This window comes from Sminthopsis crassicaudata, chromosome 5 (assembly GCF_048593235.1).
Source record: "Sminthopsis crassicaudata isolate SCR6 chromosome 5, ASM4859323v1, whole genome shotgun sequence".
NCBI classification, from domain to species: domain Eukaryota; kingdom Metazoa; phylum Chordata; class Mammalia; order Dasyuromorphia; family Dasyuridae; genus Sminthopsis; species Sminthopsis crassicaudata.
Window position 1 is genome coordinate 304,990,926 of NC_133621.1, and position 26,258 is coordinate 305,017,183.

Genomic DNA, 26,258 nt, shown 5'->3' on the forward strand with positions numbered 1-26,258 from the left:
GCCCGGGGGAGGCCACGGGAAGGCCCCAGTGTCGGAGGCCGCCTGCAGGATGCGCAGGAGAGCGGGGAGGGGGGCGAGACGCCGGAATGGCCGCTCCCACTTGTGGAGGCCTGCGCCAGGAAGCCTGCGGTCACACTAGTTCTCCCCCCGGGGGGACCCCGCCCCCACCTTGCTCAGTCCCGTCCCCCTCCTTCGAGGTTCGCACTTCCCTCACACAAACGACGAGGCCGAGGCAGATGGGTGAGTGACTCGCCCAGGGCACGCGGCCAGGGAGCGCGAGGTCAGGCCCGAACCTCGTGACTCCGGCCCCGGCTACAGCTGCCCCTTCTCCCCTCCCCCACCTGACGGACGAGGTAACGGGCTCGGAGCGGTGACGGGGCCCAAGCACGGGAGCCCGGCGCGGTACCAGCGCTCCAGCGCCCCTGGCTGGCCCGAGCATAAAGCCGAGCGGAGCACGCGGCCCGGGCCCCTATTGCTCGTAGGGGAAAGCTGAGGAGGGATCCGGGCCGCAAGGGGCTGTGGGCGCGCAAGAGCAAAGGGCCGTGGGCGTGGTCATTGCCCGGGGCGAGGCCGCAGCAGGTGTGGGCGGGGTTCTGGGCCTCGGGCGTCCTGAGCATGGATGCGCCTGCGCAGAGGGCGACGCTGGAAGCGCAGCGAGTACGCCTTGCCAGGGGCGGGGCTGGGAGCGGCGACGGAGCAGGCGCGGATGGTTCTGCTCGTGGGGCGGGGCGGCGCGATTTCGGCGGGAGCCGAGCGGGTGGGTGGGGCGGGGCCGGACAGGGCGGGGCCGCTAGTAACGGCCGGGGCGGGGCCGCGGTGAGAAGAGTCCGGCGGGAGCCGCCCCATGAGCCCGCCCGGAGGCGGTGGTGAGAGGGGGAGCTGGGCCCGCCGGGGCGCGCCCCCCACCCCGGCCACGCCCTCTGATCCCTCGACGGGCGTGACCTTTGACCCGTCCCCAGTCCCCCCCAGACGACCCCCAACGCTCTTCAGACTATCCAGGGCCTCTCCTCAGACTTCCTCTTCACCCCTCCCGAACACCTCTAACCCCCACTAATGACCCGAGCCCCGCCCCCCGGCACACCCCAACGCCCCTCAGACCATCCGGGACCCCTCCTCAGATGTCGCCCCCAAGACGCCCCCTCCCCCATAATGACCTGAGGACCGCCAGACCCCTCCCAACGCTCCTCAGACGGCCCGGGACCCCTCCTCAGACTTCCTCTTCGCTCTCCCCAGAGCCCCCCACAGAGAACCGCTGCCCTACCCCTCAAGGCCCACACCCAAAACCTCGCACCGCTCTTCAGTTACCTGCCCCCCCCCTCCCAAGAGCGGGCCTCCCCCCCACTTCTTCCCCCTGCTTCCCTCACAAGGAATTGCTCCCCTCTTGCCCCACCCATCCCAGATCCCCAGACCCTCTTCAGATGCCCCCTGAAGGCACTGACTGCCCACCCCTCAGAACCCCCTCCCCCACAGAGAGCCGCTCCCCTAGGCTTGTCCCCTCAGGTTCCCCTCCCCCTCCCCGGGAGCTGCCCCTGGTCCCAGACCCCCTCTTGTGCCCCCCCCTTCCCTCCCATCTTCCAGTCCTGGGCGGGGCCCTTCCTTGGACCCCAGGGTGAATGTTCCTGTCCCACCCCCAGATGGCTGAGTCCGATCCTGGGGACAGAAACTATGACAACATGCTGAAGATGCTGTCGGACCTGAACAAGGACCTGGAGAAGCTGCTGGAGGAGATGGAGAAGATATCCGGTATGGGGGCAGCTGGGAGCGCCTCCCCCCCCTCTCCCCTCCCCCTTCCCCTCCCCCTCCCCTTTCCCCTCCCCCTCCCTCCCACTTCTGCCCGGGCTCCCTCTCCCCCGTGGGGATTACTGACCCACTGACCGCTCTGGGTGGAATCACTTACTGGGTGTAGATGCTCACTGAGCTTGAATCTTTTAAAGGAAACCGCGGGGGCGGAGAGCGGGGCGGGCCGCTGGGTGCCCCAGGCTTCCCGGGGGAGCCGGGACGAGTGGCAGTCACAGCTGCTGTGAGGGCAGGGGGCCGGCGGAGGGCGCGAGGGCCGCAGCCCTTGGCCTGGTTGGTGGGGGGAGGGAGCCCAGGAGGAGCCCCCCAGCGTCCGCACAAAAAAGCCCTGGAGGCCTTCCTGACCACTGCGCTTCCCCCCTTCAGTCCCATCCCTGGAGCCAGCCCCAGCCCAGCAAACCCCCCGCAGGGGTGGGGAGAGCACGGACCCCTGGGGGCCGCTCACGTTTCTGAGTTCAGACCCCGGGCAAGGCTCTGTAGCCAACTCCTCCAGCGTCTTTGGCAAGGAAACCCAAAGGGGGCACCCCACCGGCACTGTGCTAAGTGCTCCAGGATTTTGTCCTTCACCACCCCGGGAGATAGGGGCGGTTATCACCCCCGTTTTACAGATGAGGAACTGAGGCAATCGGCAGTGACATCCCCCAGCTAGGAGGCTCCGCCCTCAGCAGCAGCCGGGATTGTGGTGCATAAAAGCCGCAGCTGGAAGGTGGAGGGGCTGCAGGAGGAGGGGGACGTGGCGGGAGTACTCTGCTCCGTCCCCTGGGAGGTTCTTAGGACAAAGTGAGGTCTCAGCATTCTGACCCACAGGGGGCTTTCCTGAGCCGGCCCCCCCACCCCGGAACTCTCTCCGGGGGGCTTTGGTCACTAATTTCCTTTCCGGCCAGACCGTCTTCAAAGGCTTTGGGCCAGCGGCCCGAAACTGTTCTTTCCTCCCTTCTCCCCGTCCTTCCTTCCGCAGCCGTGCCCATTCCCTCCTCTAGATCAGCCTCGGCTTTGCCGCCTTGCCCCCGCCTTCCCGTTGGCTGGCCAGCCTCGCCAGCCTCGCCAGCCGCTCTTCCCCGACCTCCTAAGGGGAGGGCTTACCCAGGGCTTCTCTTCCTCCTCACATTCTGCCCTCCGAGGTCTCCCTGGCCTTCATGGCGGAAGCTGACTCTCCAGCCAGCTCCACCCAGAAGCCCCCTGGGCTCCTCCCGGGGTCATTATCTGGCGGTCCCACGGGCACCTTGAATGCCCCAAATGGAGCCTGCTAACGCCTTCTCTTCCCGCCTGTGCCGGCACCCGCGCTCCCGCGCTCTTCACTTAGGACTTGATTCTCCTGGCTATCCCACCGTGAGGACGGGGCATTAGCAGCTCCTTCCCCGGTTCAGGGGCCTCTTCACTGCCCCGCCCGACTCCCACCAGGAAGACTCCAAGCGCCATCGAAACTCCTTTTGAGCCAGACCCTCTCCCCTGGGGAGCAGCAGCGTTAGAGAAAGGAAGTGAAAAAACAGCCCTCTGCACCCTCTGAAGATTAGGGCCCGCGTGAAAGGGGAGGAAAGGACTCCCGCCACCAAGGCTTTTCACCTCCCTAGAAAAGACCCCACCTCCAGGAAGCCCGAAGCAGCCTCGGCTTTCCCTCCTTAACTCATCTGGGACATGAGGGGACGGTTTCTGAACTAGACTTTCCATGGCACACTGTGTGGGACAGTAAGCTGTGCTGGCACTTTTATCAGACCATCTTCTCTGCACCTGGGACTGGGTATATCCCAACTCCCTTTCTCACCCCCAAACATCTGGTGCTTCTGTGATCTCTAATGTAGTTTAGGGTTTGCTACAGTGGCGGGGAGGCTCTCCACCCACACCTCCTCCTCGGGGGTCCACATCCTGCCATAAATCTTCCAAAGGGTTCCTTCCAGAATTCCAGAGTTCTTGCTTCTAGACTTCTGACATACTGGGGGTTCCAGGGGTCGCCTCAGTCTCTCTACAGTTCGTTTTCTCAGTCATAAATCAATGTGATACTATCATTTACACCCCTTCCCCTGTGTAATGCTTCACTGGGAATGTCTGGCTTCCTTGTGCCCACCGTTTCCACCATTGCCAATGCCCTTTGCGGGAGGGAGGGGCTTGCAGGGGCCAGAGACCACGAGTCCCTCCCCGTTCAGCATTACTGACAGAATATTAGACACGAGAATGAGCTGGGATTTCAAGACCCAGCTTTAGAGAATCCAATCCAGTTGATCCAACTCCAGGTCTGTTAAAGGTATGGACTTTAATCTAGTGGCCATAGAGTATGGAGGACACAGGTGTCCCGTTTGTCTTCCTGCCACCTGGGGTCTCGGAGTTGGCTCTGGAGCCCGGAGATGGGCCTGGGCAGCCCGAGGCTTTGAGGGTGGAAAATGGTCAAGGGGAAGAAGAAGGCCTGACCAGACTGCAGAGCCCAAGGTTGGCTTAGCTGCTCCCACCAATGGTCCGGTTTAAAGGGTGGAGCGGGACGGGGCAAGGCAGACTGGCAGCTGGCTAGGGAAGAGAAGGGCGGCCCTGCGGAGTGCCCGTCTCAGCCTGGAGCGAGTGCTCCTGTTTTGTTCCCTGCCTCGCATCCTCCATGGCAGCAGCAAACAAATCTCCATCTGGCCAAGTCTAAAAAGCTCACGTCTCATTCTGGATTCTGTGACGCGAGTAATCCTAGCTCGGGATTGGGTTAGAGTCTAAAGCCTTTCAAAGTTGCTTTTCTCTTATGTTGCTGGCATTGTATGGATTGTTCTCTTACGTTTGCTTTATTCACTCTAACTCGGTTCATAGAAATCTAACTAGTTTTCTTTGAACTTGTCCATTTTCTTATTTCTTGTGGCACATTCTATACTATTCACAATTTCAGAATTCATTTAGCTGTTTCCAGGAGGAGCTCATCCCTTAGTTTCCAGTAAGGCCTGCTATAAATATTTTTGTTCACGAGTCCCTTTCATCTTCCTTGGATCTTATTAGGCTAAATACCTAGCAATAATAATGTAGGGTCAGAGGATATGCAGAATTCATTGACCTTGAGGAACAGTTCCAAATTTCTAGAATGGTTAAACCGATTCATAGATCCACAACAATGCATATATGTCTTTTTCCTACAGCCCTTCCCACATTTGTCATTTTCCTCTCATCTTTGTGAAACTAATGGGTATGAAGCAGAATTTGGGTTTTTTAATCTGAATTTTTCTGTAAGTGATTTGGAACATTTTTTGGATGGCTAATCATAGCTTGAACTTTCTTATCTTGAAAAACTACTTGTTGATATCCATGATCAGTTTTTTCTATTGAGGAATGGCTTTTAGTTTCACAAAAAAAAAAAAAATTGATTAAGTCTCTTTTATGTCTTAGAAATTATACTTTTTTTTGCTGAGGCAGGTGAAGTTAAGGTTAATTCCACAACTAGGAAGCGTCTGAGATCAGATTTGAACTCAGATCCTCCTGACTTCAGGGCTGGTGCTCTGCCCATTATGCCATCTAGCTGCCCCAGAAATTATACTTTTATCAGAGAAACTTGCCACTGATGTTTTCCCGGCTATCTGTTGCCCTTCTAATTTTAATTACATTAAATTTATTTGTGCAAAAACTTATTAATTTTATATCATCAAAATTATCCATTTTATTTGCTATAACCCTATCACTTATTTAGTCATGAATTCTTTCCCTCTCCATTTGATTCTAGAGAGAATTTCCTTCTCCTCCATTTTGCTTCTGATTTCACCTTGTACGTCTTTTAAGTCCTGTATCCAGCTAGAGGTTATTTTTGGGTGTCTCACTGCTAGCACAGTTCTGGGCAGCTCACCCTAATTCTGACTCAGGTCTCTGACTCAAACATTCCCAGCCTTCAGTTCTTCCCACTTCATTTCTGCCAAAAACTCCTCTGAAGTTTTCTTTATAAAGGCTCCATTAATAGGTTCTGGTAAATATGATCAAGCGCTTGTTCACCTCTTTCCCTCCTCCCTCCCAAGCCTGTGTTCCTCCCATCTTAGAATGTAGCCACTTCAGGAGGTTTTCCTAAGTGGGACAGAGCTGGTCCCCCCCCCCCTGGCGCTTTCAGTCAGATTCAGCTGGCCCACAAGCAGACGTCCTGCAGGTCCTGTGTATTCAAGTCAGTTGGTTGCTATTTACTGAGCAGCAATGTGGTACTTGTGCATTCTGCAGGTGAGCTCCCCCACCCAGCAGTGGTCCCCCCCTCTCTATGACCCATGGAGCAATAGGGGGTGGTTGTCATAGTCGGGTATTTCTGGCCCTTCTTATATAGAAGAGAAGAAGGGTCTGTAATTCCCTGTACATCCATGAGGAAGAACTGAAATAGAACAACGGGACCCGTTATATCAGAGAAATGTAATATGGATAAAATTGAAAAGGGACAAATGAGTCAATTTAGTAGATTCAAAATAGTTTCCTAAACCTGGCATGTGGGGGGACATAACTGAACAATATTTGGTATGGAAAAAGATCTGAGGATCATAGTGAAGCAGAAGCTTATTTGAAGACTATTAATGGTGGAAGTTGGGGGGGAGGCACTTGGGCTCAGCATGAGGCCATGTCCTTTCTAGCACGAAACCATAGAGAAATGAGAGGGGCAGTCCTCTGTGTGGCCCTAGACCTCCTAGGTCACAGTCGTAGGAGAGGTGGCAGAGCCTTTGTCAGGGAGGGCAGGAGACGTGGTCAGCCAGATGCCTTCTGCAGGGCCCCATCCCCAGGAATGGCATGGCAGGTGGTATCTGTGCTCTAGCTAGTCACCCGCCAGCTGGTGCATATCCTCAACTTCCCAGTGAGTAATTAGTATGGATAGCACTTTCTGCAAAATGCCCAGTGCACTTTGCAATTTCTGGCTCCAGGACATAGCCACTAGACTTTGGATTCAAATCCTGCTTCAGATAGTTAATCATTCAGTGATTCTGGGCAGGTTGTCGAGTGCCTAAGGTTCTCATCTGTAAAACGAGGGGCTCGAGCTGGATGGCCTCAAAGGCGGTCTCCAGTTCAGTTTTGACTTTCTGACTCGTTCATTCTCCTGTTGCGGAAACAGTCGGGCACCTTCCCTGAGGCTCCCGGCTCTGCCAGCTCTGGGCAGACAACTTGGAAGCCGGATCCCGCCAGCCCTCCCGGGGGCCGCCCCCTCCTAATAGCCCTGTCTGGTCATTGCAGTTCAGGCGACCTGGATGGCCTATGACATGGTGGTGATGCGCACCAACCCTGCCTTGGCGGACTCCATGCGGCGACTGGAAGATGCCTTCTTGAACTGCAAGGAGGAGATGGAGAAGAACTGGCAAGAACTGCTTAACGAAACCAAGCCCAAGCAATAGGCCATTCCCTCCAGGCCCCCTCCCTGCACCTCCGGGACCCAGACACCTCGAGAGGAGAATTGGGCCCTAGTTGGCTGAGAAGTAGACACCCCAATATATAGATGTACATACATAAGTGCTCACTGCCCAATGAAGGTATTTTCAAGCACACATCAGACTCTGGCTCTCTTTTGCGCGTTTGTCACCTAAGATACGCCCTGTCTTACATATAAAAACAGGAGATACTCATGCTTTCAGCAGCTGGGGTTTATTTGTGCCGGGGCCAGGCGGAGGAGGACGACAGACAGGCAGAAAGGGCCTGGGATGGGGGAGCAGGTTCCTTGGTTCAGTGACTGTTCTGCAGCCCGGCTCCCCTTTCAGATCCATCACCCCTTGGGTTTTGAAGATAGGCCAGAAGTGAAAACCAGACATGGGGGGGAGACCCCACAAAACTGACTCCAAAGGGAAGCCCAAATGGGGACTCCCATGGAGACCAGGCCTGCCCTCAGGCTGCAGGATTGCCTCCTCCCTTCCCCTATTCTGGGAGCTGCTGCTTATCCAAGAAATTGAGGGCTCTCGAGGAGCAGAGACAACTTGTGTCAATGGATTCAAACCCAGCCTCCTTCCCCGGAGTCCCCCCGTGTGGCCCTGGCACCCGAGACACCTAGGAGGAGACAGCAGGTGGGGGGCATTTCAGGATGTTTGAGGAGGAAGGAGATTTCTAAGCACTCTTGGGGGGGGGGGTGTCTCAGGTCCTCACAGGGCTCGCCACCCAGTGCCAGCAGGTTTTTCTAGGAAGCTTACAGTGGGGTCTGTAGTGGGGACAGGGCGGGGAGTGTCAGGGTAAAGGGGCAGAGAACACCCTTCCCCCCCATAGGGAAGGGCTTCAGCTGGCGAGCCTCGAACTGCGCCGTTCCCTCGGACACAGTGAAGGTGGCCGTGACCTGCTGGTTGAGGCAGTAGATGGTGTTCCCCAGGACCGCACATCGGAGTGGGATGGGCTCTGGAAGGGGCAGGGGGGCGGCCTGGCTCCAGGACCCCGTGACCGTATTGTAGCGCATCACGGCGGCGCCGACCCCGCGTAACAGGTCAAAGCGGTACAGGAAGCCGCCCAGTGCCACCATGTCGCTGGAGCGCCGGTGGCTGGCACTGTAGGGGCACTCGGCCCAGCAGTCCCGCGGGGGACTGTACTTGAGCAAGCGGTAGAAGAGGTGGCCCCCCGTGACATAGATGTCCCCCCGGCAGGCCACGGCCTCGTGGGCCACGGGAAAGGTGCCCGCGGGGAGAGGGGCCCTCGAGGTCCAGTGGTCGGTGCGAGGGTCGTAGCACTCCATGCTATAGAGACACTCCCCTCCTATGGCGTAGAGAAGCCCCTCCAGGGCCACCAGCTTCAGCTGGGCCCGGGCCTGCAGCATGGGCCGGACTTGGGTCCAGATGTCGGTCAGCGGGTTGTAGCAGAAGACCTCGTTGGTACAGACGGCCCCAGGCCCCGAGCCCCTGATGCCCCCAGCCAGGAACAGGTAGTTGTGCATGGTGCACAGGCCACAGCCCCGGAGCGGGGCCTCCTCGGGCACCAGGGCCAGGGGCAGCCACGCGTTCCTGCCAGGCTCGAACATGTGCAGGTAAGTGCGGGCCACCGGCCCCGAGGGGGCGGCCGGCGGCTCCGTCGCTTGGGACCCCCCCGCCAAGCCCAGCCGGCTCCCCCCATAGGCGCTGGGCAGCACGAGCACCCCCAGCACGGCCTGGCCTCGGGTGCTCCGGAGAGCCAGAATCCGCTCACGGTCCCCCGCGCCCAGCTGCCGGTACAGCGGGGCGTCACCCAGCACCAGCAGGAAGTTGTCGCTCATGAGGGCATACACCTCCTCGGCCAGGGCCAGCTCGCCGTGCTGCTGGGCGAAGGCCAGGGCTTCCACGCAGCTGCCCAGGTCCAGGTGCCGCCGCAGGGCCGCCACGGTGCTGGAGAGGTCTTCCGGGGGGTGGCTGGGCTTGCGCTGCCCTTCCACCGTGCCCCAGGTTCCGGGACGCCGCAGGAAGGCCATCAGCTGGCTGTCCTGGAGTTGCCTTTCGGTGAGGGGGGCTACCAGCCCCACGGGGGTCTCCCTCTGAGAGGGGACTACTGGGCTCACCTTCTGGGCCAGGCTGTCGGCCATCTGGCAGATGCTGCGTTTCCGGGGGCGGGGTGCAGGCTGGCCATCGGGCACGGCCTCTCTGGGGGCCGCCGGCTCCGGCTTCCTTTCCGGGGGGTGGCCAGGGGCCTCCGGGGGAGCTGAGGGCCTCCGGGCAACACTTTGGAGCTCTGCTTTGGCCATCCTTTTCTCCTCCACTTGGGCCCCATTCAGGCCCCTGGGGTCGCTTGGAATGGGCGCTCCTGGGGTTTCCAACTTTTCTGAAGGTGGGGGAGCTCTAACCTTGGCCTGGGGCCCCTTAACCACTCCGTTTCCCCCTGGAGTCAGCTCCCCAGTCTTGCTGCCTGGGGAGGGCACAGCGGCAGGGCTGGTCCCAGGGGCCTCCCCCGGGGGCTTCTCTGGCCTGGGGAAGGGGTGGCTCCGCAAGACCATGGAAATGAGGTTTCCCCAGCTGCCACTGGCACCCTGGGGCAGAGCTCTGACCGACTGGCCACCCGGGGTTGGGTCTAGGGCTGGAGATACTGTCGGACTTTCAACCCCCGGAGGATTCTGGGTCACAGGTGGCAGATCCTTGAGCAATGAGGCTTGGGCAATGGGAGCTGAAGGAAGGAGTTCTGGGGGTGTAAGGGCTGAGGATGGGGATCCTGAGGGTGGAGTGGCTGAGATAGGAGACCCTGAAGGTGCAGGGATTGAGGTTAAAGATCCAGAGGATCCAGGAGTTAAAGATGGGGACCCTGAGGTTGCAGAAGCTGAAATTGGGGACCCAGAGAGTGGAGAGCTTGAGGTCAGGGACCCAGAGGGTGCAAGGGTTAAAGATGGAGACCCTGAAGGTGCAGGGGTTAAAGATGGAGACCCAGAGGGGGCAGGGGTTAAAGATGGTGGCCCTGAGGGTGCAGGAGCTAAGGTTGGGGAACCTGAGGGTACAGGGGTTAAAGATAGAGACCCAGAGGGGGCAGGGGTTAAAGATGGTGGCCCTGAGGATGCAGGAGCTAAGGTTGGGGACCCTGAGGGTGCAGTGGCTGAGGTTGGGGACCCAGAGGGTGCAAGGGTTAAAGATGGAGATCCAGAGGGTGCAGGGGTTAAAGATGGAGACCCAGAGGAGGCAGGGGTTAAAGATGTTGGCCCTGAGGGTGCAGGAGCTAAGGTTGGGGACCCTGAGAGTGCAGGGGTTAAAGATGGGGGCCCTGAGGGTGCAGGAGCTAAGGTTGGGGGCCCTGAGGGTGCAGGGGTTAAAGATGGGGGCCCTGAGGGTGCAGGGGCTGAGGAAGATGACACCATGGATACAGGGGCTGAAGACAAGGACCCTGAAGATGTAGGAGCTGAGGTCAAGGACCCTGGAGGTACAGGGGATGAGGTTGGAGACGCTGTAGGTGTAGGGACTGAGGAGGGGGGTCCTTGGGATGCAGAGCCTACAGATGGGGACACTTTGAGTTCAGGGACTGAGGATAGGAACTCTTTGGGTTCAGGAGCTTTGGACACAGACCCTTTGGGTGCAGGGGCTGGGGAGGTGGGTCTTTTGGGTTCATGGATTGAGGACGGGCCCCCTGTGGATGCAGGGGCCGAGGATGGGGACCCTGTGGATGTGGGGGCCGAGGATGGGGACCCTGTGGATGTGGGGGCAGAAGACGGGGACCCTGTGGATGTGGGGGCCGAGGACGGGGACCCGGTGGATGCAGAGGCTGGGGAGGTGGGCCCTTTGGGTACAGGAACTGAGGATGGGGACTCTTTGGGTGAAGGAGCTGACAGGGGGGCTTTGGACAGAGACACTGTGGGTACAGGGGTTGAGGTCAAGGACCCTGAGGGTGCTGGGGCTAAGACTGGAGGCCCTTTAAGTACAGGAGCTGAGGCTAGAGAGCCTGTCAGCGCAGGGGCTGAGGTCAGAGACTCTGTGGGTGCAGGGACTGAGGCTGGAGATTGCATGGGAGGAGGTGCTCCAGGGGCAGTGACTGAAGTTAGAGACCCTAGGGCCCTGCGGGCTCTGGGAGAAGGACCTGAGGAAGAGGATGAGCTCAACCCTGGACCCTTCTGGATAATGGGGGCGTTTTCTTGAGCCTGGATATCCCCGGCTCCTCCCTCAGTGCATGTAGGAGTATTCTCAGGCCCCTTCTTGGCCCTACTCCCCGGCTCTGATGCAACTAGAGGCACTGAACCTGGGGAAGTGCTAGGAAGCTGGGGGTCCCGGGCTGGGCTGGCGCCCTCTGGGGAGGCAGGGGTCGGGACTGGCCCCTTCCTCCTTTCCTCGGGATCTGAAGAGACCTGGCTGGGAGCTGGGACGGCCTCTGGGGTCTCCTTCCTGATGGGCAGTGGGGACCCTTGGCCATAGCCCTCCAGCTGCCGGATCAGGGCGTTGGGGGGCCGGCTAAAACTGCTGGTTATCAGGAGTTCTCTCTCCTTCCAGGGCCACCTCTCCTCCGGGTCTGGGGCCACTGCTTGGGCGGGGGCACCCCATGCTGGAAGCTCCGTCCCCCCAGGGCTGGGCTCTCCACCTCCTGACTCACTGTCTGCTCCCCCTTGAGCAGCAGTTGGGGCTAACCCGGCTCCTGAGGAAAGGAAGAGGTGCCCTTCCCCCCCACCGCTCCTCCAGGCCGTATCTCGGGGGCTCCCAGATGGTGGGGCCCATTTCTGGTCAGGCGCAGGGCCAGCGGGAGCTTCTTCTGGAGCCGAGAATCTGGTGCCCGGGGCCTGGGGCAGGAGCCCACCGAGCAGTGGGTCCCCAGCAGCCAGGGAGCTTCCCGCATCAATGGCATCCCACACACTCACCACCGTACCCAGGCTGAAGGGATCCGGCCCCGGCCCTCGAACTCGGCTCCTGATCCTGGGACTGGGCGCCCCCTCCTGCCGCTGGCCCGAGGGCCCTCGTCCATCGTCTGGCTTCTCTCCAGGCGGGGCCGCTACCAGGAGGCTGGGCCGCCCCGGGCCCCCGAGTCCCCCCTCACTCCAGGGGTCCGGGTGCCTTGGAGTGAAATGGATCAGGAGGGGGCCTGGCCCTGGTGGAGCTCCAGCTCTGCTCTGCGGGCGAAGGGGCGCCTGGGAGCCATCTCCAGGCTGCTTTGGGGGGGCCACCCTGGAAGTTATCTTGGGTGCTCTGACCTGGGGAGCGGCCCGTGGGGCCAGGCCTCCGTCTGGGCTCCCGGGAGACTCGGGGTCTTTGGGGCCTCTGCCGGGCCGCTCCCTGGGGCTGGGCGCCGGGGGGCCTGATGGAGTCTCGGGGGCCTTGGTCTCCTGGTCCTCGGAACTGAGCCTGGCCTTTGGGGCGGGGGTCTGGACCGTCTTTCCGTCCTGGGGACTCTGAGTCGGGCCAGCCTCCAGGCTCCGCTTGTCCACGTCCTTGTCTTGCTCGGACCCGGATCCTAACCAGTGCAGGGCCAAGGCGGTGGCGGCCACCACGGCCAGCGCCAGCAGGGCCTGGGCCAGAGTCAGGGCCACCGAGTCCTCCCCATCGCCATCCGCCTCGGAGAAGCTCAGGGCCATCTCGCTGGGCTTAGGCCGCGGCCCCAGCAGCCTGGGAGCCCTAAAGGTGAGGGAAGCAGGGGAGCGCGGGCGGCTCAGCGGCTGTCTCCCTTATCTGTGTCTCAGACCAGCTCGGCCCGTGTGATCACAGGTGGTCTGGCAGCAGGCCCGGAGTCCCCACCAGCCCCTCCCACTGTTAAGGTGGCCCAGGGGGCAGGGAAAGGGGGGGATGACCAAGGAGGCACCGGAGACCTTGAGGGGGCTCGTGATTGGGCGGGCGCAGAGATATTTGGGATCTAGGATATGATGGGAAGTGAGGCGTGGGAAGCTTTAAGGAGAATGGGGGCACATGGGAAAGGGCTTGGGGAGGAAACTGTTAAGTTCCTGGGAGACATTATCTTAAGCTATACGATGCAGGCAGAAACCCGAGTTATCAGAAACCCGAGTCTGTGTTCCACTGGGGCAGGGGAGGGGGGCCTGGAAGGAGGAACACAAGGTCCATGCTCCCCCAGCCTCCACTTACATCATCTGAGAGCTTCTGCCTCTCACTCGGGTGCCCTGAACCCCGTTCCCCTCATGAGGATCTTATCGCCCCCCCTATCCTGCCCGGCGCGGCCGCCACGTGGTTGGAGCCACATGGCGAGAGCAAGGATGTGGGCCCACCAACACTATCCCAACAGGGCACCCAACCCAGATGGGTTCTGGGCCTGGAGAAGGGAGAACGGGCAGGGGCAGCGGGCATCAGGGCCGGCTTCCAGGAAGATGCCCGGTCCTCCGGCCTCTGAGTTGGCAATCCCCCCTTCACTTGGCTCTCCGGCCCCCTACTCCTTCTGTCCTTCCCGCCCCCATCACCACACGGCACAGGCTACATGAGCACATTGCTGGGGCTTATTCCCAAAGGGAAGTCTGGAAACAGAGCATCAGGGGAATGTCATTCTCTGTCCCAGGTCCTGAACTTTAGCCGGACCGCTGCTGCCTCCCCTGGATCCTGCTGGCCCAGGACCCTGAACCTGACTTCAGAGTAGCAGGGCCCTTCTGACTGCCAGCTCTGGGTCCGCCTGAGCCATTACCATGGGGGGAGTCGCTCTGGGGAAGGGGCCCATATTCCTTTTTTTTTTTTTTTTCCCCCCCGAGGCTGGGGTTAATGACTTGCCCAGGTTCACACAGCCCGGAAGTGTTAAGTGTCTGAGATCAGATTTGAACTCGGGTCCTCCTGAATTCAAGGCTGGTGCTCTATCCACTGCGCCACCTAGCTGTCCCAAGGGGCCCATATTCCTGGCCATCACCAGACCCAGTGCTGACCAGCTGCCACCTGTGGCCATAAGCCAGCAGCCCCAGGAACAGCGGGGACCCCTTCCTACCAGCACTCAGCTCCCGGCCCAACCCCAGCAGACCCCCAGCTTCGCAGCGCCCTCTGGGAACGCAGCTACCGAGGGCCAGGAAGAGCCTGGCCAAGCTCATCAGCCCCGTCCGGTGGTCCAGCCTGAGAAACGGGTGGGATCATGAGGGAAAGGACATTCTGGAGCCCAGAAGGCTCAGGGGACCTTTGCATCTGGCTTGCTGTTGAAGCGGAGCTCCTGGAGAGAGGGGGATGGTGTTACTGTACCCTCTGTATCCCTAGCACTAGGTATATAGTAAGCACTTAACAAACGTATCCTTCATTCATTCATTCATCTTTTCCTCTGATGCCTGAGGCAGGTGTGAATGGGGAAGAACAATCAGGAAGCTCTTGGTTGGCTAAGAGGAACCGGGGTAATTCATCAAACCAAAGATCTTGGGTCAGATTTGCGGGGGGAGTACACGTTCTGGAGGACCTTATTTTCTCTCTCTCTCTTTCTTTTTATTACAGCTTTTTATTTTCAAAACATATGCATGGATAATTTTCAATATTCACCCTTGCAAAACCTGGTGTTCCAAATTTTATCCTCCTTTCCCCCTATCTTGTCTCCTAGATGGCAAGTGATCCAATATATTAAAACATATGCAATTTTTCTATACATATTTCCCCAGTGATTATGCTGCACAAGAAAAATCAGATCAAAAAGGAAAAAAAAACGAGAAAGAAAACAAAATGCAAACAAACAACTACAAAAAGGGTGAAAATACTATGTTGTGAGCCACCCTCAGTTCCCACAGAACTCTTTCTGGGTACAGATGGCTCTCTCCCCATCACAAGACCATTGCAACTGGCCTGGCACTGTGAAGAGCCATGAAAGACCTTATTCTCAAAGCCAAGAGACCTAGGAAGCAGGAGAAACCCAGAAATACAGAGAAGGGAGGAGAGAGAGAGATCCAGAGGGGGATAGACAGAGGGGATCCAACGAGAATGACGCGAACAACAAATGTCGAAGAATCAGGGAGGGGGGGGTAGCCATGACCTCACGAGTTTATGACCTTCCAGCTGCATCCTTTCTGAGTTTGAAGAGCATCTGGATGCTGTGGTAGATAAAGCACTGATGTCTTGAATACAGGAAGACCCATGTTCACATCCAGCTCCAGATAATTGCTAATCAGGTAACCTGAGGCAAGGCAAGTAGCTTCTGTTTGCCTCAGTTTCTTTAACTGTAGCACCTACCTCACAGGATTGTTGTGAGGACTGAGATCCTATTCGTAAATCATGGCGGACTTTAGCTGTTATTAATACTACTACTGCTCTACTGCCTTACTTTCACCCAGAAGAGGTGTTCATGGCAGTTGGAGGCTGCAGCTGGGGGAGAAGGAACAGACAGGGCAGAGGCCAGTCTAGGAGAAGGGGAAGGATGGGGGACTAGGGATATGTTTTCTGCTGAGACTGGGGGAATCAGGATGTCATGGCCCTGACAGCAAAAGCCCCAGGAGGAGCTAGCTGAAAAAGGGTGTTGCCCCCGGAGCTGGTGACTATGAAGAGAAGAAGGCTCAGTATCCTCTGATCCCCCCCCAGTAGCCAGTAGGGCAGGGCTAAGGCACATTGGAATCCCCAGGGCTTCAGTGCCTTCCCCAGTTTAAGCCGAACCCTTCCCCTCCCTTACTCCCTTCTCTGGCCCGCTGCCTGTCCTCTGTTATCACCAGGACAATCTGGTAACCCTACACAGGGCAGCCTCTTCTTCCAGAAAGCCTGCCAGCCTGGGGAAACCATCTGAGCCAAGAGCTGCCCCCTCCACCGCCTCCACCCCTCACCTCTCTGGGTTCTGGGATGGTAACTCTACCTGCTTTGGGGTGGCTAACCAGACCAAGCCCAGCTGGGGATTTCCGCAGCGGGGACCACGCGCTTCAAGATCTGACTCCCCATACCTTCTGCCTCCTACCTGACTTAAAAGAAAAGATCTCATATTAAGAACAGAGACTCAGCCTCTCAGCCTGCTGTGATCTGGGAAGTTCTCCCCCCCCCCCAGCTTCCCTAACTATAAAATGAAGGGGTTGAACTAGATAATCTCTAAGGACCCATCTGGCCATGGATCTATGATCGGGAAACGCTCACCCCCCCCCACATGTAAAAGGAGAACTGAGAGGTAGGTGAGGTCCCTCACCACTATGGCAGCTACTTAACTGCCCATGAAATCTTAAAAAAGTCCCTTCTCCTCTCTAGACCTCAGTTTCCCTAACTGTAAAAGCAGGTAAGTGGGGAAGGAGTAAGGGCTTCTCTAACATCTCTAGCTCCGACATCTGATACAACTTCAAAGTCATAATCGTTGGAGACAAAGCAATCCTCATGGAATCTTCAATGGAATTGGAAGGAGAGAGAGAGAAGGGTGATGAAATTTGGGGGTCTGGAGAATGTCCAATACACAGGACAGAGCCCAGCCTAAGAGGACATCTCTTCTCCCACCTCCAATTTAGAACTGGAAGAACACAAGAAGCTCCAGAACCCAGATGTCCAAGGAATCCCAAGACTCAAGGTGGAGGATGGGTATTTTTTTGGGGGGGGAGAGGAGTGTAATGAAGAGTAGAGAGGGCTAGTCAGAGTGTGACCCAAAAGGGGCAGGATAAAGAGAAGAGCATTTAAAAATATTAGAAAGAACAGAAGGCAGTTCAAATAAGCAGTCCTACCATATTGAATTTAATTTGTATTTATCCTTTGAAATTACCTTTCATTTATACTATATATCTGGCATGTATATAATTTTTCATACACTGTCTCCCCATTAGAGCTCCTCAAGAGCAAGGATTTTTTTTTTCCTTTTTTAGGATCCAGCACTTAGGACGACGTCTGCCATGTACTAGGTGTTTAATAAATGCTGATTGACTTTTGAATGTCTGATTATAATAGAAGTTCTTTATATATGAAAATGCTCGAGTTTGTTGAATTTTGCAAACTCATAAATAGGAAAAAACTTTCAAAATAAAATTTAATATAAAATTAGAATGTAAAATTATTAATTTTTTAAATTTATTTTTTCCACAACAGGTGGAATTTTCTTTTTCTGTTTCTATGTGTATACATATGCACATATTGTTCATTTTCAGTAATATTCAGCTCTTCATGACTCCATTTAAGGTTTTCTTGGCAAAGATATTGGAGTGATTTGCATTTAGTTCTCCTGCTCATTTTACAAATGACAAAATTGGAACAAAAAAAACGTAAGTGATTTGTCCAGAATCACACAGCTAGTGTCTGAGGTCATATTTGAACTCAGGAAAATGTGTCTTCCTGAGATCAGGCTCGGAGATCTATCCACTGTATCGCTTAGCTACCCTATATACACATTTGTTGTTGTTGAGTCACTTTTCAATGGTGGCCACCTCTTTGTGAACCCCTTTGGGGTTTTCTTGGCAAAGGCACTAGATAAGGAACTGAGACAGATGGGGTTAAGTGACTGGCCCAAGGTGACACAGTGAGTGAGTGTCTGAGGTTTGAACTCATTTCTATTACAGGAAATGACTTATAGTACTCTATATAAATGTATGGAAATGCCCATTTTACTAAGTGTTTAAATTCAAAGTGAAATTATATTGGGGTTTTTTCCTAAAGAACTGATCAGATTTGAGGGAAGGGGGCAGGGAGAAGAGAACAGATGATTCCAAATTGCAATTCTGGATGGCTGGAAAGATGGTGCTGTCCGCCACACAGATGAGGAAATTTGGAGGCAAGTTATTTTTAGGAGAGTCCAGTTTGGAATACGTCGAGTCGGAGGTACCAGTGAACTTCCAGGCAGAGATGCTCATGGTGTAGTTAGTGTTGTGTGAATGCAGCTCAGTAAAAGAAGGATCGAGCTCCTTTGCCAAGAAAGGGCATATCTCCTCCTTTCCTCTGAGGCTTTTAAAAGGAAGAGAAGGTCTGAAATAAGCAATTTGGGAAGAGGAATAGAGCAAGAATCTCTCCAGAACAGAAGATACCAATGAAGATCCAGCTGAGTTAGACTCTGTAGATAGATGCTCCAGTTAGCCACAGTTCTGTGATTCCTCCAGGGGATTCAGCAGCATGGGGGGGGCGGGACTAACAGAGTTAGGTTTGGGGCAAGGACAAAGGAACACAGAATTCAATGTATAGTTTTATCTGATCATAATAATCATTTATGTACTGCTTAGCTTAAGGTTTATAAAACATTTCATATATGTTATTATTATTACTTATTGTATTTGATCCACCAAATAACTGAGCGAGATGATATTTCCTGCTCCCTATTCTCCCTTTCTCAACATTTCTCAAGCCCTTGATGTCAAAGTCTATTCTCTGCTCCTTTACTCCACTCTTTAATGGAGAGACCTCCACTGTTTAATGAACAGCTCGGTCTCTTCCAGCAGATCACTCTCTTGGGTATCCCCCTCTCTAATTTAAATCTAACCTATCGCTTACAGACATACCCAGATGGTTCTCCCTCATCCTTAAAAACAAAACACAATCCTGACTGACTCTTCTATCCCCTCAAATATTATCTTCTATCTCTCTTCCTTTTCTGTGCTATCCTCTTAGAAAAAGCATCCTCCTTGCCTCTGATTGTCTTTGAATGAATTTGTAATCAATCGGAGAACTCCTTCCTTGTAATCTGGCTTCCAATTTCATACCAAAACTGAAACCGATTTCTCCAAATAAACCATAAAACAGATAATATCCCTCTCTTAATCCTTTTCCTCCTTGACTCTGCTACATTTGGTCACCCTCTCCAGGATACCCTCTCCTTCTTGGATTTCATTCCACTGCTTTCTTCTGGTTTTCCTCCTACCTTCCCAATCAGCCTCCAATGGTCCCCTTGGCAGGACCCACCCCTAACCCTCAAATACATCTGTATCAGTTCTGTGCCCTCTTCTCTCCTTTTCTCTTGATAGCCTCATTAGCTCACAGAGGTTTAACTATCATCTCGATGAAGATGATTCCCTGATCCATACATCCAGCTCTTGTCTCTCTCCTAAGCTCCAACTGCCTGTTGGATATTTCAACCTGGATGACGAGAGACATCTCAAACTCATTATGTCCAAAAGAATTCATTGGCTTCCTCTTTCCCCTCCCAATCCTTCCTTCTTCCAGACTTCCCTGTTTTTGTCCCGGGGATTACCCTCTTTTTAGTGTTCCATATTCACACAGTTTCATCTTTAATTCTCCTTTCTCAGCCCCTCATATATCCAAGCAGTTTGTGAAGTTTTTCATTCTACCCCCTTTTCTCATAACCTTCCCCTTCTCTCTACTCACATCATTGTTCTCTGTTGCCATCTGCTGGATTGTTGTTCATCCTTCCTTTTCAAAGACCACAATCACAGACATCATAGTGTGGGGTTGGAGGATGGGATGTTCAGCTGTGGCTTATGGGTCCAATACAAGTTTGGAAGGCTCTACCACAGGTTGGTCACAAGTGGTCCATTCTTGGGTCCAGCGAGAAGACAACACAATGCCCTGAGCATTGGTCGCTTGCCACAGGACTTCAATAGAGCTCACATATGAAACCTGACTCTAATCTCTCAAGCCCAGGCCCTTAAAAGACTTCACTCAACCCTTTCTACCATAGCCAAGCCACAAGATTCAGACTGAAATTAAACCTGGCTTTTCAACTCCTATTGTCTGAAACTCTCACCTGAATGAAGTCTCCAAGTTCCTTTTCACTTCTCTCATTTGCTTGGGTCACTAAATTAGGTCTCCTTCAAATCCTTCCTGAAATTCCTCTTAGCAACATGGCGAAGGGGCAAGGGTGAAAAGATCCCTTTCGATCCCCTCTCCTGTGATGCCTTTTGCTGCCATGCAAATCAGTTCAGGAGCCATCCTCCTGTCCCATCATTTTATAGATATGGGATCTGCAGCCCAGGGAAGCTGAGTCATGTGCCAAATGTACCCATTAGAGATGGGATCCTAGCCAGCTGTAGCACATGTCACAAGGAAGTATATCCAGTGAACTTTACTGAGACAAACATTTCTTGAATACTCAAACATACAGGTCCTTATTTTTATTTATGAAACTAAATTAAAATTCAACCAAATTGTAAGAAAGATTAACAACTATATTTTAAAATTTGAGTTTAAAAACTGAGACAAGAAATATAAAAATTTTCTTTAGCTTGTGCCTGAGCACCCATAATATATACTATATATATATATATATATATATATATATATATATATATATATATATATATACTGTTCCCTTTTCTGCCAGAAAAAAATGTTTCCCAGCTTTCCTCTTTTTGTATTCCCAGGGATTAGTGGTGACTGGCACATCATAAGCACTTAATAAATGTCTGTTAACTGACTTTTGACAACCCTGACTTTGCTGTGAGTCCATTGTTTATGTAGAATAGGTCCAAGGTGAATGGGAGTGTTACAAAGTAGACACTTAATAATCTTATTGATCAACTCATAGTCCCATCAAAGGAGTCTAAGGGTGAATCTAAGGGGCTATTTGAAGGCTTTATGTTTATGAATTTATGCAGAAAAATTTAAATATATATATTTTATATAAAAATTTTAAATTTATATATATTTGTATATAATTTATATATATATATATATATATATATATATATATACACACACATATACATGTGTGTGTGTGTATCAATTTAAATTTTTTTCTGCATTTATGCACAGGCCCCTGTGGGGCATGGATTTTCTGAAGAGGGTAAAAATTGGCTGCTTTCCTCTAAAATTAATTTTGGGATAGGGACATGAGTTAAAAAAATAAACTGATACTTTGGAGTCAAATCATCAGGCTCAAACTTAATACAAATGCAACAAATGCAAACAAATGCAAATGCAAACAAAAACATAATGATACTATAGAGCAATGTTACCTGAGAGCATATGAGAAGACAGGCAGTGCTGATGATTTCAATGTCACCTGCAAATAAGCAGCAGTCATCAAGATCATGTTACTACTATTAAGTCCGAGCAACATTAATAGCCGTGCAATATTACTGTAAGCATTGGGCAGAATGCATTAATAATCTATGATATTCTCAAACAATGCTTTTGGAATGATAATAATAATAATAATGCTTTTGGAAAGAAATTCCATAGCAAATAGCAAATGATAGACTGGAAGGATATAAAATATGGAAAGCACTTAAAAATGAGACTCAATATAGCAGCAAAACAAATTCAGCTGAAAAGGAAATAGTCTTCATTTTGACATTTCCCCGATATTAATATTCCTATATGTGACTTTACTACTTTCAACATGTGGTATATACATATGGAAACAGTAATATGAGATAGGTAAATATCTCTGTTGTAGCTTAGAAAGTGGACTCATTTGTGTGAGACCTAAGTAAAAGTCCAGCCAAGGAGTTTGAATAAAAATATTGTATTGCATTTTTTAAATTTTTATTAATTTTTATAATTATAACATTTTTTGACAGTACATATGCATAGGTTTTTTTTTTTTTTTACAACATTATCCCTTGTACTCCCTTCTGTTCCTAATTTTTCCCCTCCCGTCCACCCCCTCCCCTAGATGGCAGGCATTCCCATATATATTAAATATCTTATAGTATATCCTAGGTACAATATATATGTGCAGAACCGAATTTTGTTGTTGTTGTTGTTGCAAAGGAAGAATTGTATTCGAAAGGCAAAAATAATCTGGGAAGAAAAATAATAATAATAATAATGCTCACAGTTGACACTCATTTCTCAGTGTTCCTTCTCTGCGTGTAGCTGATTCTGTCCATCATTGATCAATTGGAATTGGATTAGCTCTTCTCTATGTTGAAGATATCCACTTCCATCAGAATACATCCTCATACAGTATCATTGTTGAAGTGTATAATGATCCCCTAGTTCTGCTCGTTTCACTCAGCATCAGTTCATGTCAGTCTCTCCAAGCCTCTCTGTATTCCTCCTGTTGGTCATTTCTTACAGAACAATAATATTCCATAACATTCATATATATGGTATTGTATTTAACTTATACTTGAACATATTTAATGTGTATTGGTCAACCTGCCATCTGGGGGAGAGAGTGGGGGGAAAGAGGGGAAAAGTTGGAACAAAAGGTTTTGCAGTTGGCAATGTTATAAAATTACCCATGCATATATCTGGTAAATAAAAAGCTATAATAAAAAATAAATTACAAAAAGAATAAAAATATGGAAAACACTTAAAAAAGGAGACAACATATCAGCAAAATAAATTCAGCTGAAAAGGGAATAGTCTTCATTTTGACATTTCCCCACTATTAATATTCCTATATGTAACTTTACTACTTCCAGCTACTTCTTCTAGCTTAGAATGTGAACTCATTCATGTGAGACCCAAGTAAAAATCCAGCCAAGGAGTTCGAATTAATTTAGAATGAGTTAATGTCAGATTTAGCCATCAGATGGCACTCTACTCCAGCTGTTCCTCTAGGTCTGCAAAATTTGGTTACAGACCCATTACAGTTACTTTCTATCTGACTTTCCCTGCCGGAACATGCAGAATTCCCTATCCTGGGTTCCCAGATTCCAATCTAGTCTAGTAAATGAAATATTGATCAAATATTAAAACATGAAATCTACTATTTAGATCTCAGTTCACTAGGTCCATCTTATTTATTTTCCAGAAATTCATTCACCTACTTAGCATATTGTGGTCACATTATTTTTAATAATATGACAAAGTACAAATGATAGTTCTTCCAGTCATTGCACTTCCTCCAAGGGGTTCTACACAAATGTTATAACTTCCTGACTGTACATTACCAAATCTCATGAAGAGAAATGGGAGAGAGAGCTTTCATTCCCCTTTTTTTCAATTTCTTGGATTCTAGGAAACTGGAGAAAAAAGAAAATTCCCTTTGGTGGAACAGCCCCCAGATCTATAGTAGCTCCAGAAGATGATTCTGGGTGATATTCCATCTGCTCAAACCACTCATTATTCATGCCCCTTGCCCTTTGGCACTAGCTTTTCCCTTTTTGGAATCTGCACCAAAGGTTAAAAAATACAAAAGAAATAGAAAACCAAAGTACAAATGGTGCTCTTTTATTCTCTCCCCCATTCTGTTTTCCTTCTATAGAAAAACAAGGATGAAATAGGTGCAAGAGAAGAAATGGATCATCCTTTTCCTCCACCAAAAAAAGGGGGGGGAATTCAAAGAGGTCAAGAAAAAAACAAACTGGCCTTCTCAGGGACCAGACAGAGGTCCAGCACTCAATATGCCCTCCCTACAGAGCCAGCATCCATCCCTCTTGCTGGCCAGGGTCCGACAGATGAGTGATGAGCACTATGTGCCTTTTCCCTGCCCAAGAAACCACCTTCCATGAGTAGACCTACATCTGTCAATGGCCTGCCTGAGCCTTGAGGTCACAATGGAGTTGATGTGGTCAAGGGTCATAGGTTTGAACCCCAACTCTGCCACTTACTTTGTGATCTTCTTCTATAGAAGGTGGATGACAGTGCTTTCAGGATTCCTACCTCCCCTTCTCCCTCCCCAGTGAGAGAAGTAATGGAAGCAGGAGCTATTAGTAGAATAAGAAAAGCTCCTTTCAGCAAGAACGAGGGGCAGCTTCGGAACACCAGAGTGCACAAGCTACTGGACCTGGAATCGGAAAGATGAGTTCTAATCCAGCCACAACAGTAATTTCAACCCTGGGCAAGTTAATTAACCTGTCTCGAGTTTTTTATCTGTAAAATGGGGGGAGAGGAGTAAAGTGGGAGAATAATAGTTGTGAAGATGAAATATCTATGAAGTTTTGGGCACAGAGTATTTAATAAATGCGTATTCTCTTCTAAAGATAGTTCATTACATTTCTATCTTTGTGTCCACAGTATTTGATGCATACTGGGAGTTTAGGAGATGTTTGTCTGTTGGGATTATTGGTACAAGCCAGGTATAATTTTGCAATCTCGTGTCTCTAGTTTAGCACAGTGCCTGGCCCATAGGAAGCATTTCACAAATGCCTCTTGGTTGATTTGAATCAGTGATTCAGGAAGAATCTATAAAGAACTAAACTCTAACTTGACAAATCTGCTTCCTAAGGGAAGGAAAAAGAGAGCCTGATGTTCCTGTCCTATAACCAAAGCATAGATGTCAGAGAAGTAGCAGGAGCCCCTGGAAACCAGAAGTTTCCAGTCTAATGTGGGGAGGGCAAATGTCAGGGAGGTATGAAAGATCAGAGGGAAGAACAGGGGTGACCTGGGAAGGCCTCAGGCCCCTTGAGATGAAATAAAGAGAATGTCATTACAGCACACCCGAGCAAAGCCAGTGTTCTCAGTCAGCAATCCTGCACTTACTTCTAGATTATATTGATCTTCTACAAATTGGGGCTAAATCTGCCATTTCGCCCTCTCTGTTACAGTTCCACCCTGAGTCCCATCCAGGTACCAGATGCCTCAGTAAGGCTGAGCCATGGTTTCTATTGTAGAGTTCTCCACTCTCATGGGGCAGCAGGGTTAGTGAGAAAGGTTCTGGATTCAGAAGAGATCCCCATTCAAAGTTCACCACTGCCTAGTTTTATAAACTTGGCCAAGTCCTTTTCTCCTGCTGAGTCTGTTTCCACAACCCCAAAACAAGGAGGTTGGCAGTGATGATTTCTAAGGTCCCTCCGGGCTCTGACATCCCCTCTTCTAAGCTCCCTTCCAGCCCTGACATCCCCTGTTCTAAGGCCCCTCCCAGCTTTGACATCCCCTGTTCTAAGGCCCCTCTCAGCTCTGACATTATCTATTCTAAGCTCCCTCCCAGCTTTGTCATTCTCTGTTCTAAGGCCCCTCCCAGCTCTGGGATTATCTGTTCTGAGGTCTCTCCCAGCTAACTTTCATTGTTCTAGGCCATTTCCAGCTGTGACCTTCACTGTTCTAAGTTCTCCCAGTTCTGCCTTTCATAGTTCTAAGACCCCTCCCCAACTCTGATATTCTCTGTTCTAAGGTTCCTCTCAGCTGACTCAGAGAACACTGGTGATGCGGGGAGCAATCATTGAGGGTCAGTCTGCTCCTTGCCTCTGCTTGGGGCAGGCTTGTGAAGGAATTAAAGCACAAATTAAAGGGATAAGATTAATTAATTACTTGATAATTAAAGGGATAAGACAGAGTTCTCAGACTTACAAGGACTTTCATGATGCTGAGTGAAATGAGCAGGACCAGGAGATCACTATGCACTTCAACAGTGAGACTACATGATGATCCGTTCTGATGGACGAGGCCCTCTCCAACAATGAGAGGAACCAAATCAGTTTCAATAGAGCAGAGATGAACTGAACCAGCTACACCCAGTGAAAGAACTCTGGGAGATGAGTGTGGACCACAGCACAGCATCTGCACTCTCAGTTGTTGTTTGCTTGCTTTTTTGTTTTTTTTCCCAGGTTACTTTTACCTTCTTTCTAAATCCGATTTGTCTTATGCAGCTACTGTATAAATATGCATACATATATTGCATTTAATATACATACATATATTGCATTTAACATATACTTTAACATATGGAACATGTTTGGGACTGCCTGCCATCTAGGGGGAGGGGCTGGAGGGAAGGAGATGAAAAGTTGGAACAAAGGTTTTGCAAGGGTCAATGCTGACAAATTATCCAGGCGTATGTTTGTAAATAAAAAGGTATCTATAGAAAGAGAGAGATCCAGCTCTCCTCCGCAGAGCTGGGATTGGAACCCAAATGTCCAGCCCCCCAAGCCTGGGCTCCGATCAGCTCCAGCAAAAGCTATGGGGAAACAGGAGTTGGGGTGGGTGGCGGCGGGAAGCAGAGCCAAATCTCAGTGAGAACAGGGCCACAATGAGGCTGAGGGAGGGGCCACAATAGGATTTGGGGCGGGGCTAGGGCCAGGCCGGGGGACCTGGGCCTCCCACCCCGAGGGTCAGTTTGATTCTGAGCCGCTGCATCTTCAGGCTCCTCTCCACCTCTCTGCTGCAGGCGAGACTGGTGAGTGGGGCCCGGAGATAGCTGCCGGTGCTCCCCTTCCCCCCCAGCTCTCAGGCCCGTTTTTGATGTTGCCCTCGGGGCAGAGATCTCCATCACCAACCCGCTCCTCTCTTTGCCCCCTCCGGAGCCCCTCCCCGGGAACCCCCGAACCTCCCTTCCCAGTCTCCTTATTATGAACCCCGAAGCTCTCCCTGATCACCTCAAGCCCTCAGCGGGTCCCCTGGAATCTCCTCCCGAGGTCGCTCCCCGTTTCTTGCCCCGCCGGGGAGCCCCCGGGGGCGCGGGCTCCTCGGATTCCGTCTCCGGGGCGGGGTGACGCGGGGTGCCCGGCCCCCCCTCCCCAATTCCTCCCCACC

General features: G+C 51.9%; 2 protein-coding genes and 1 long non-coding RNA gene across 4 annotated transcripts; 1 reads left to right on the top strand and 2 right to left on the bottom strand.

The window, feature by feature from the left end:
* Window positions 1-550: 550 nt before the first annotated feature.
* SYCE3 (synaptonemal complex central element protein 3) lies at window positions 551-7,250 on the top strand. 2 transcript variants are annotated; one of them, XM_074271960.1, is made up of 3 exons: window positions 551-657; window positions 1,635-1,743; window positions 6,943-7,250. In XM_074271960.1, the coding sequence occupies exons 1-3, from the start codon at window positions 616-618 to the stop codon at window positions 7,098-7,100; spliced, it is 309 nt and encodes a 102-aa protein (XP_074128061.1). In that variant the 5' UTR covers window positions 551-615; the 3' UTR covers window positions 7,101-7,250. The 2 variants fall into 2 exon arrangements, with proteins under 2 accessions (XP_074128061.1, XP_074128062.1); XM_074271961.1 differs by lacking the exon at window positions 551-657 and adding an exon at window positions 726-866.
* On the bottom strand, window positions 6,942-13,369 carry KLHDC7B (kelch domain containing 7B). Its single transcript, XM_074271947.1, has one exon. The coding sequence runs from the start codon at window positions 12,674-12,676 to the stop codon at window positions 7,880-7,882; it is 4,797 nt and encodes a 1,598-aa protein (XP_074128048.1). The 5' UTR covers window positions 12,677-13,369; the 3' UTR covers window positions 6,942-7,879.
* A 3,769-nt stretch (window positions 13,370-17,138) lies between these two features.
* LOC141545059 (uncharacterized) lies at window positions 17,139-26,230 on the bottom strand. Its single transcript, XR_012482865.1, has 3 exons — window positions 26,102-26,230; window positions 20,849-20,895; window positions 17,139-17,888 (listed from the first exon to the last, which is right to left on the bottom strand). It is a non-coding gene; the product is annotated as an uncharacterized LOC141545059 (long non-coding RNA).
* Window positions 26,231-26,258: the final 28 nt, after the last annotated feature.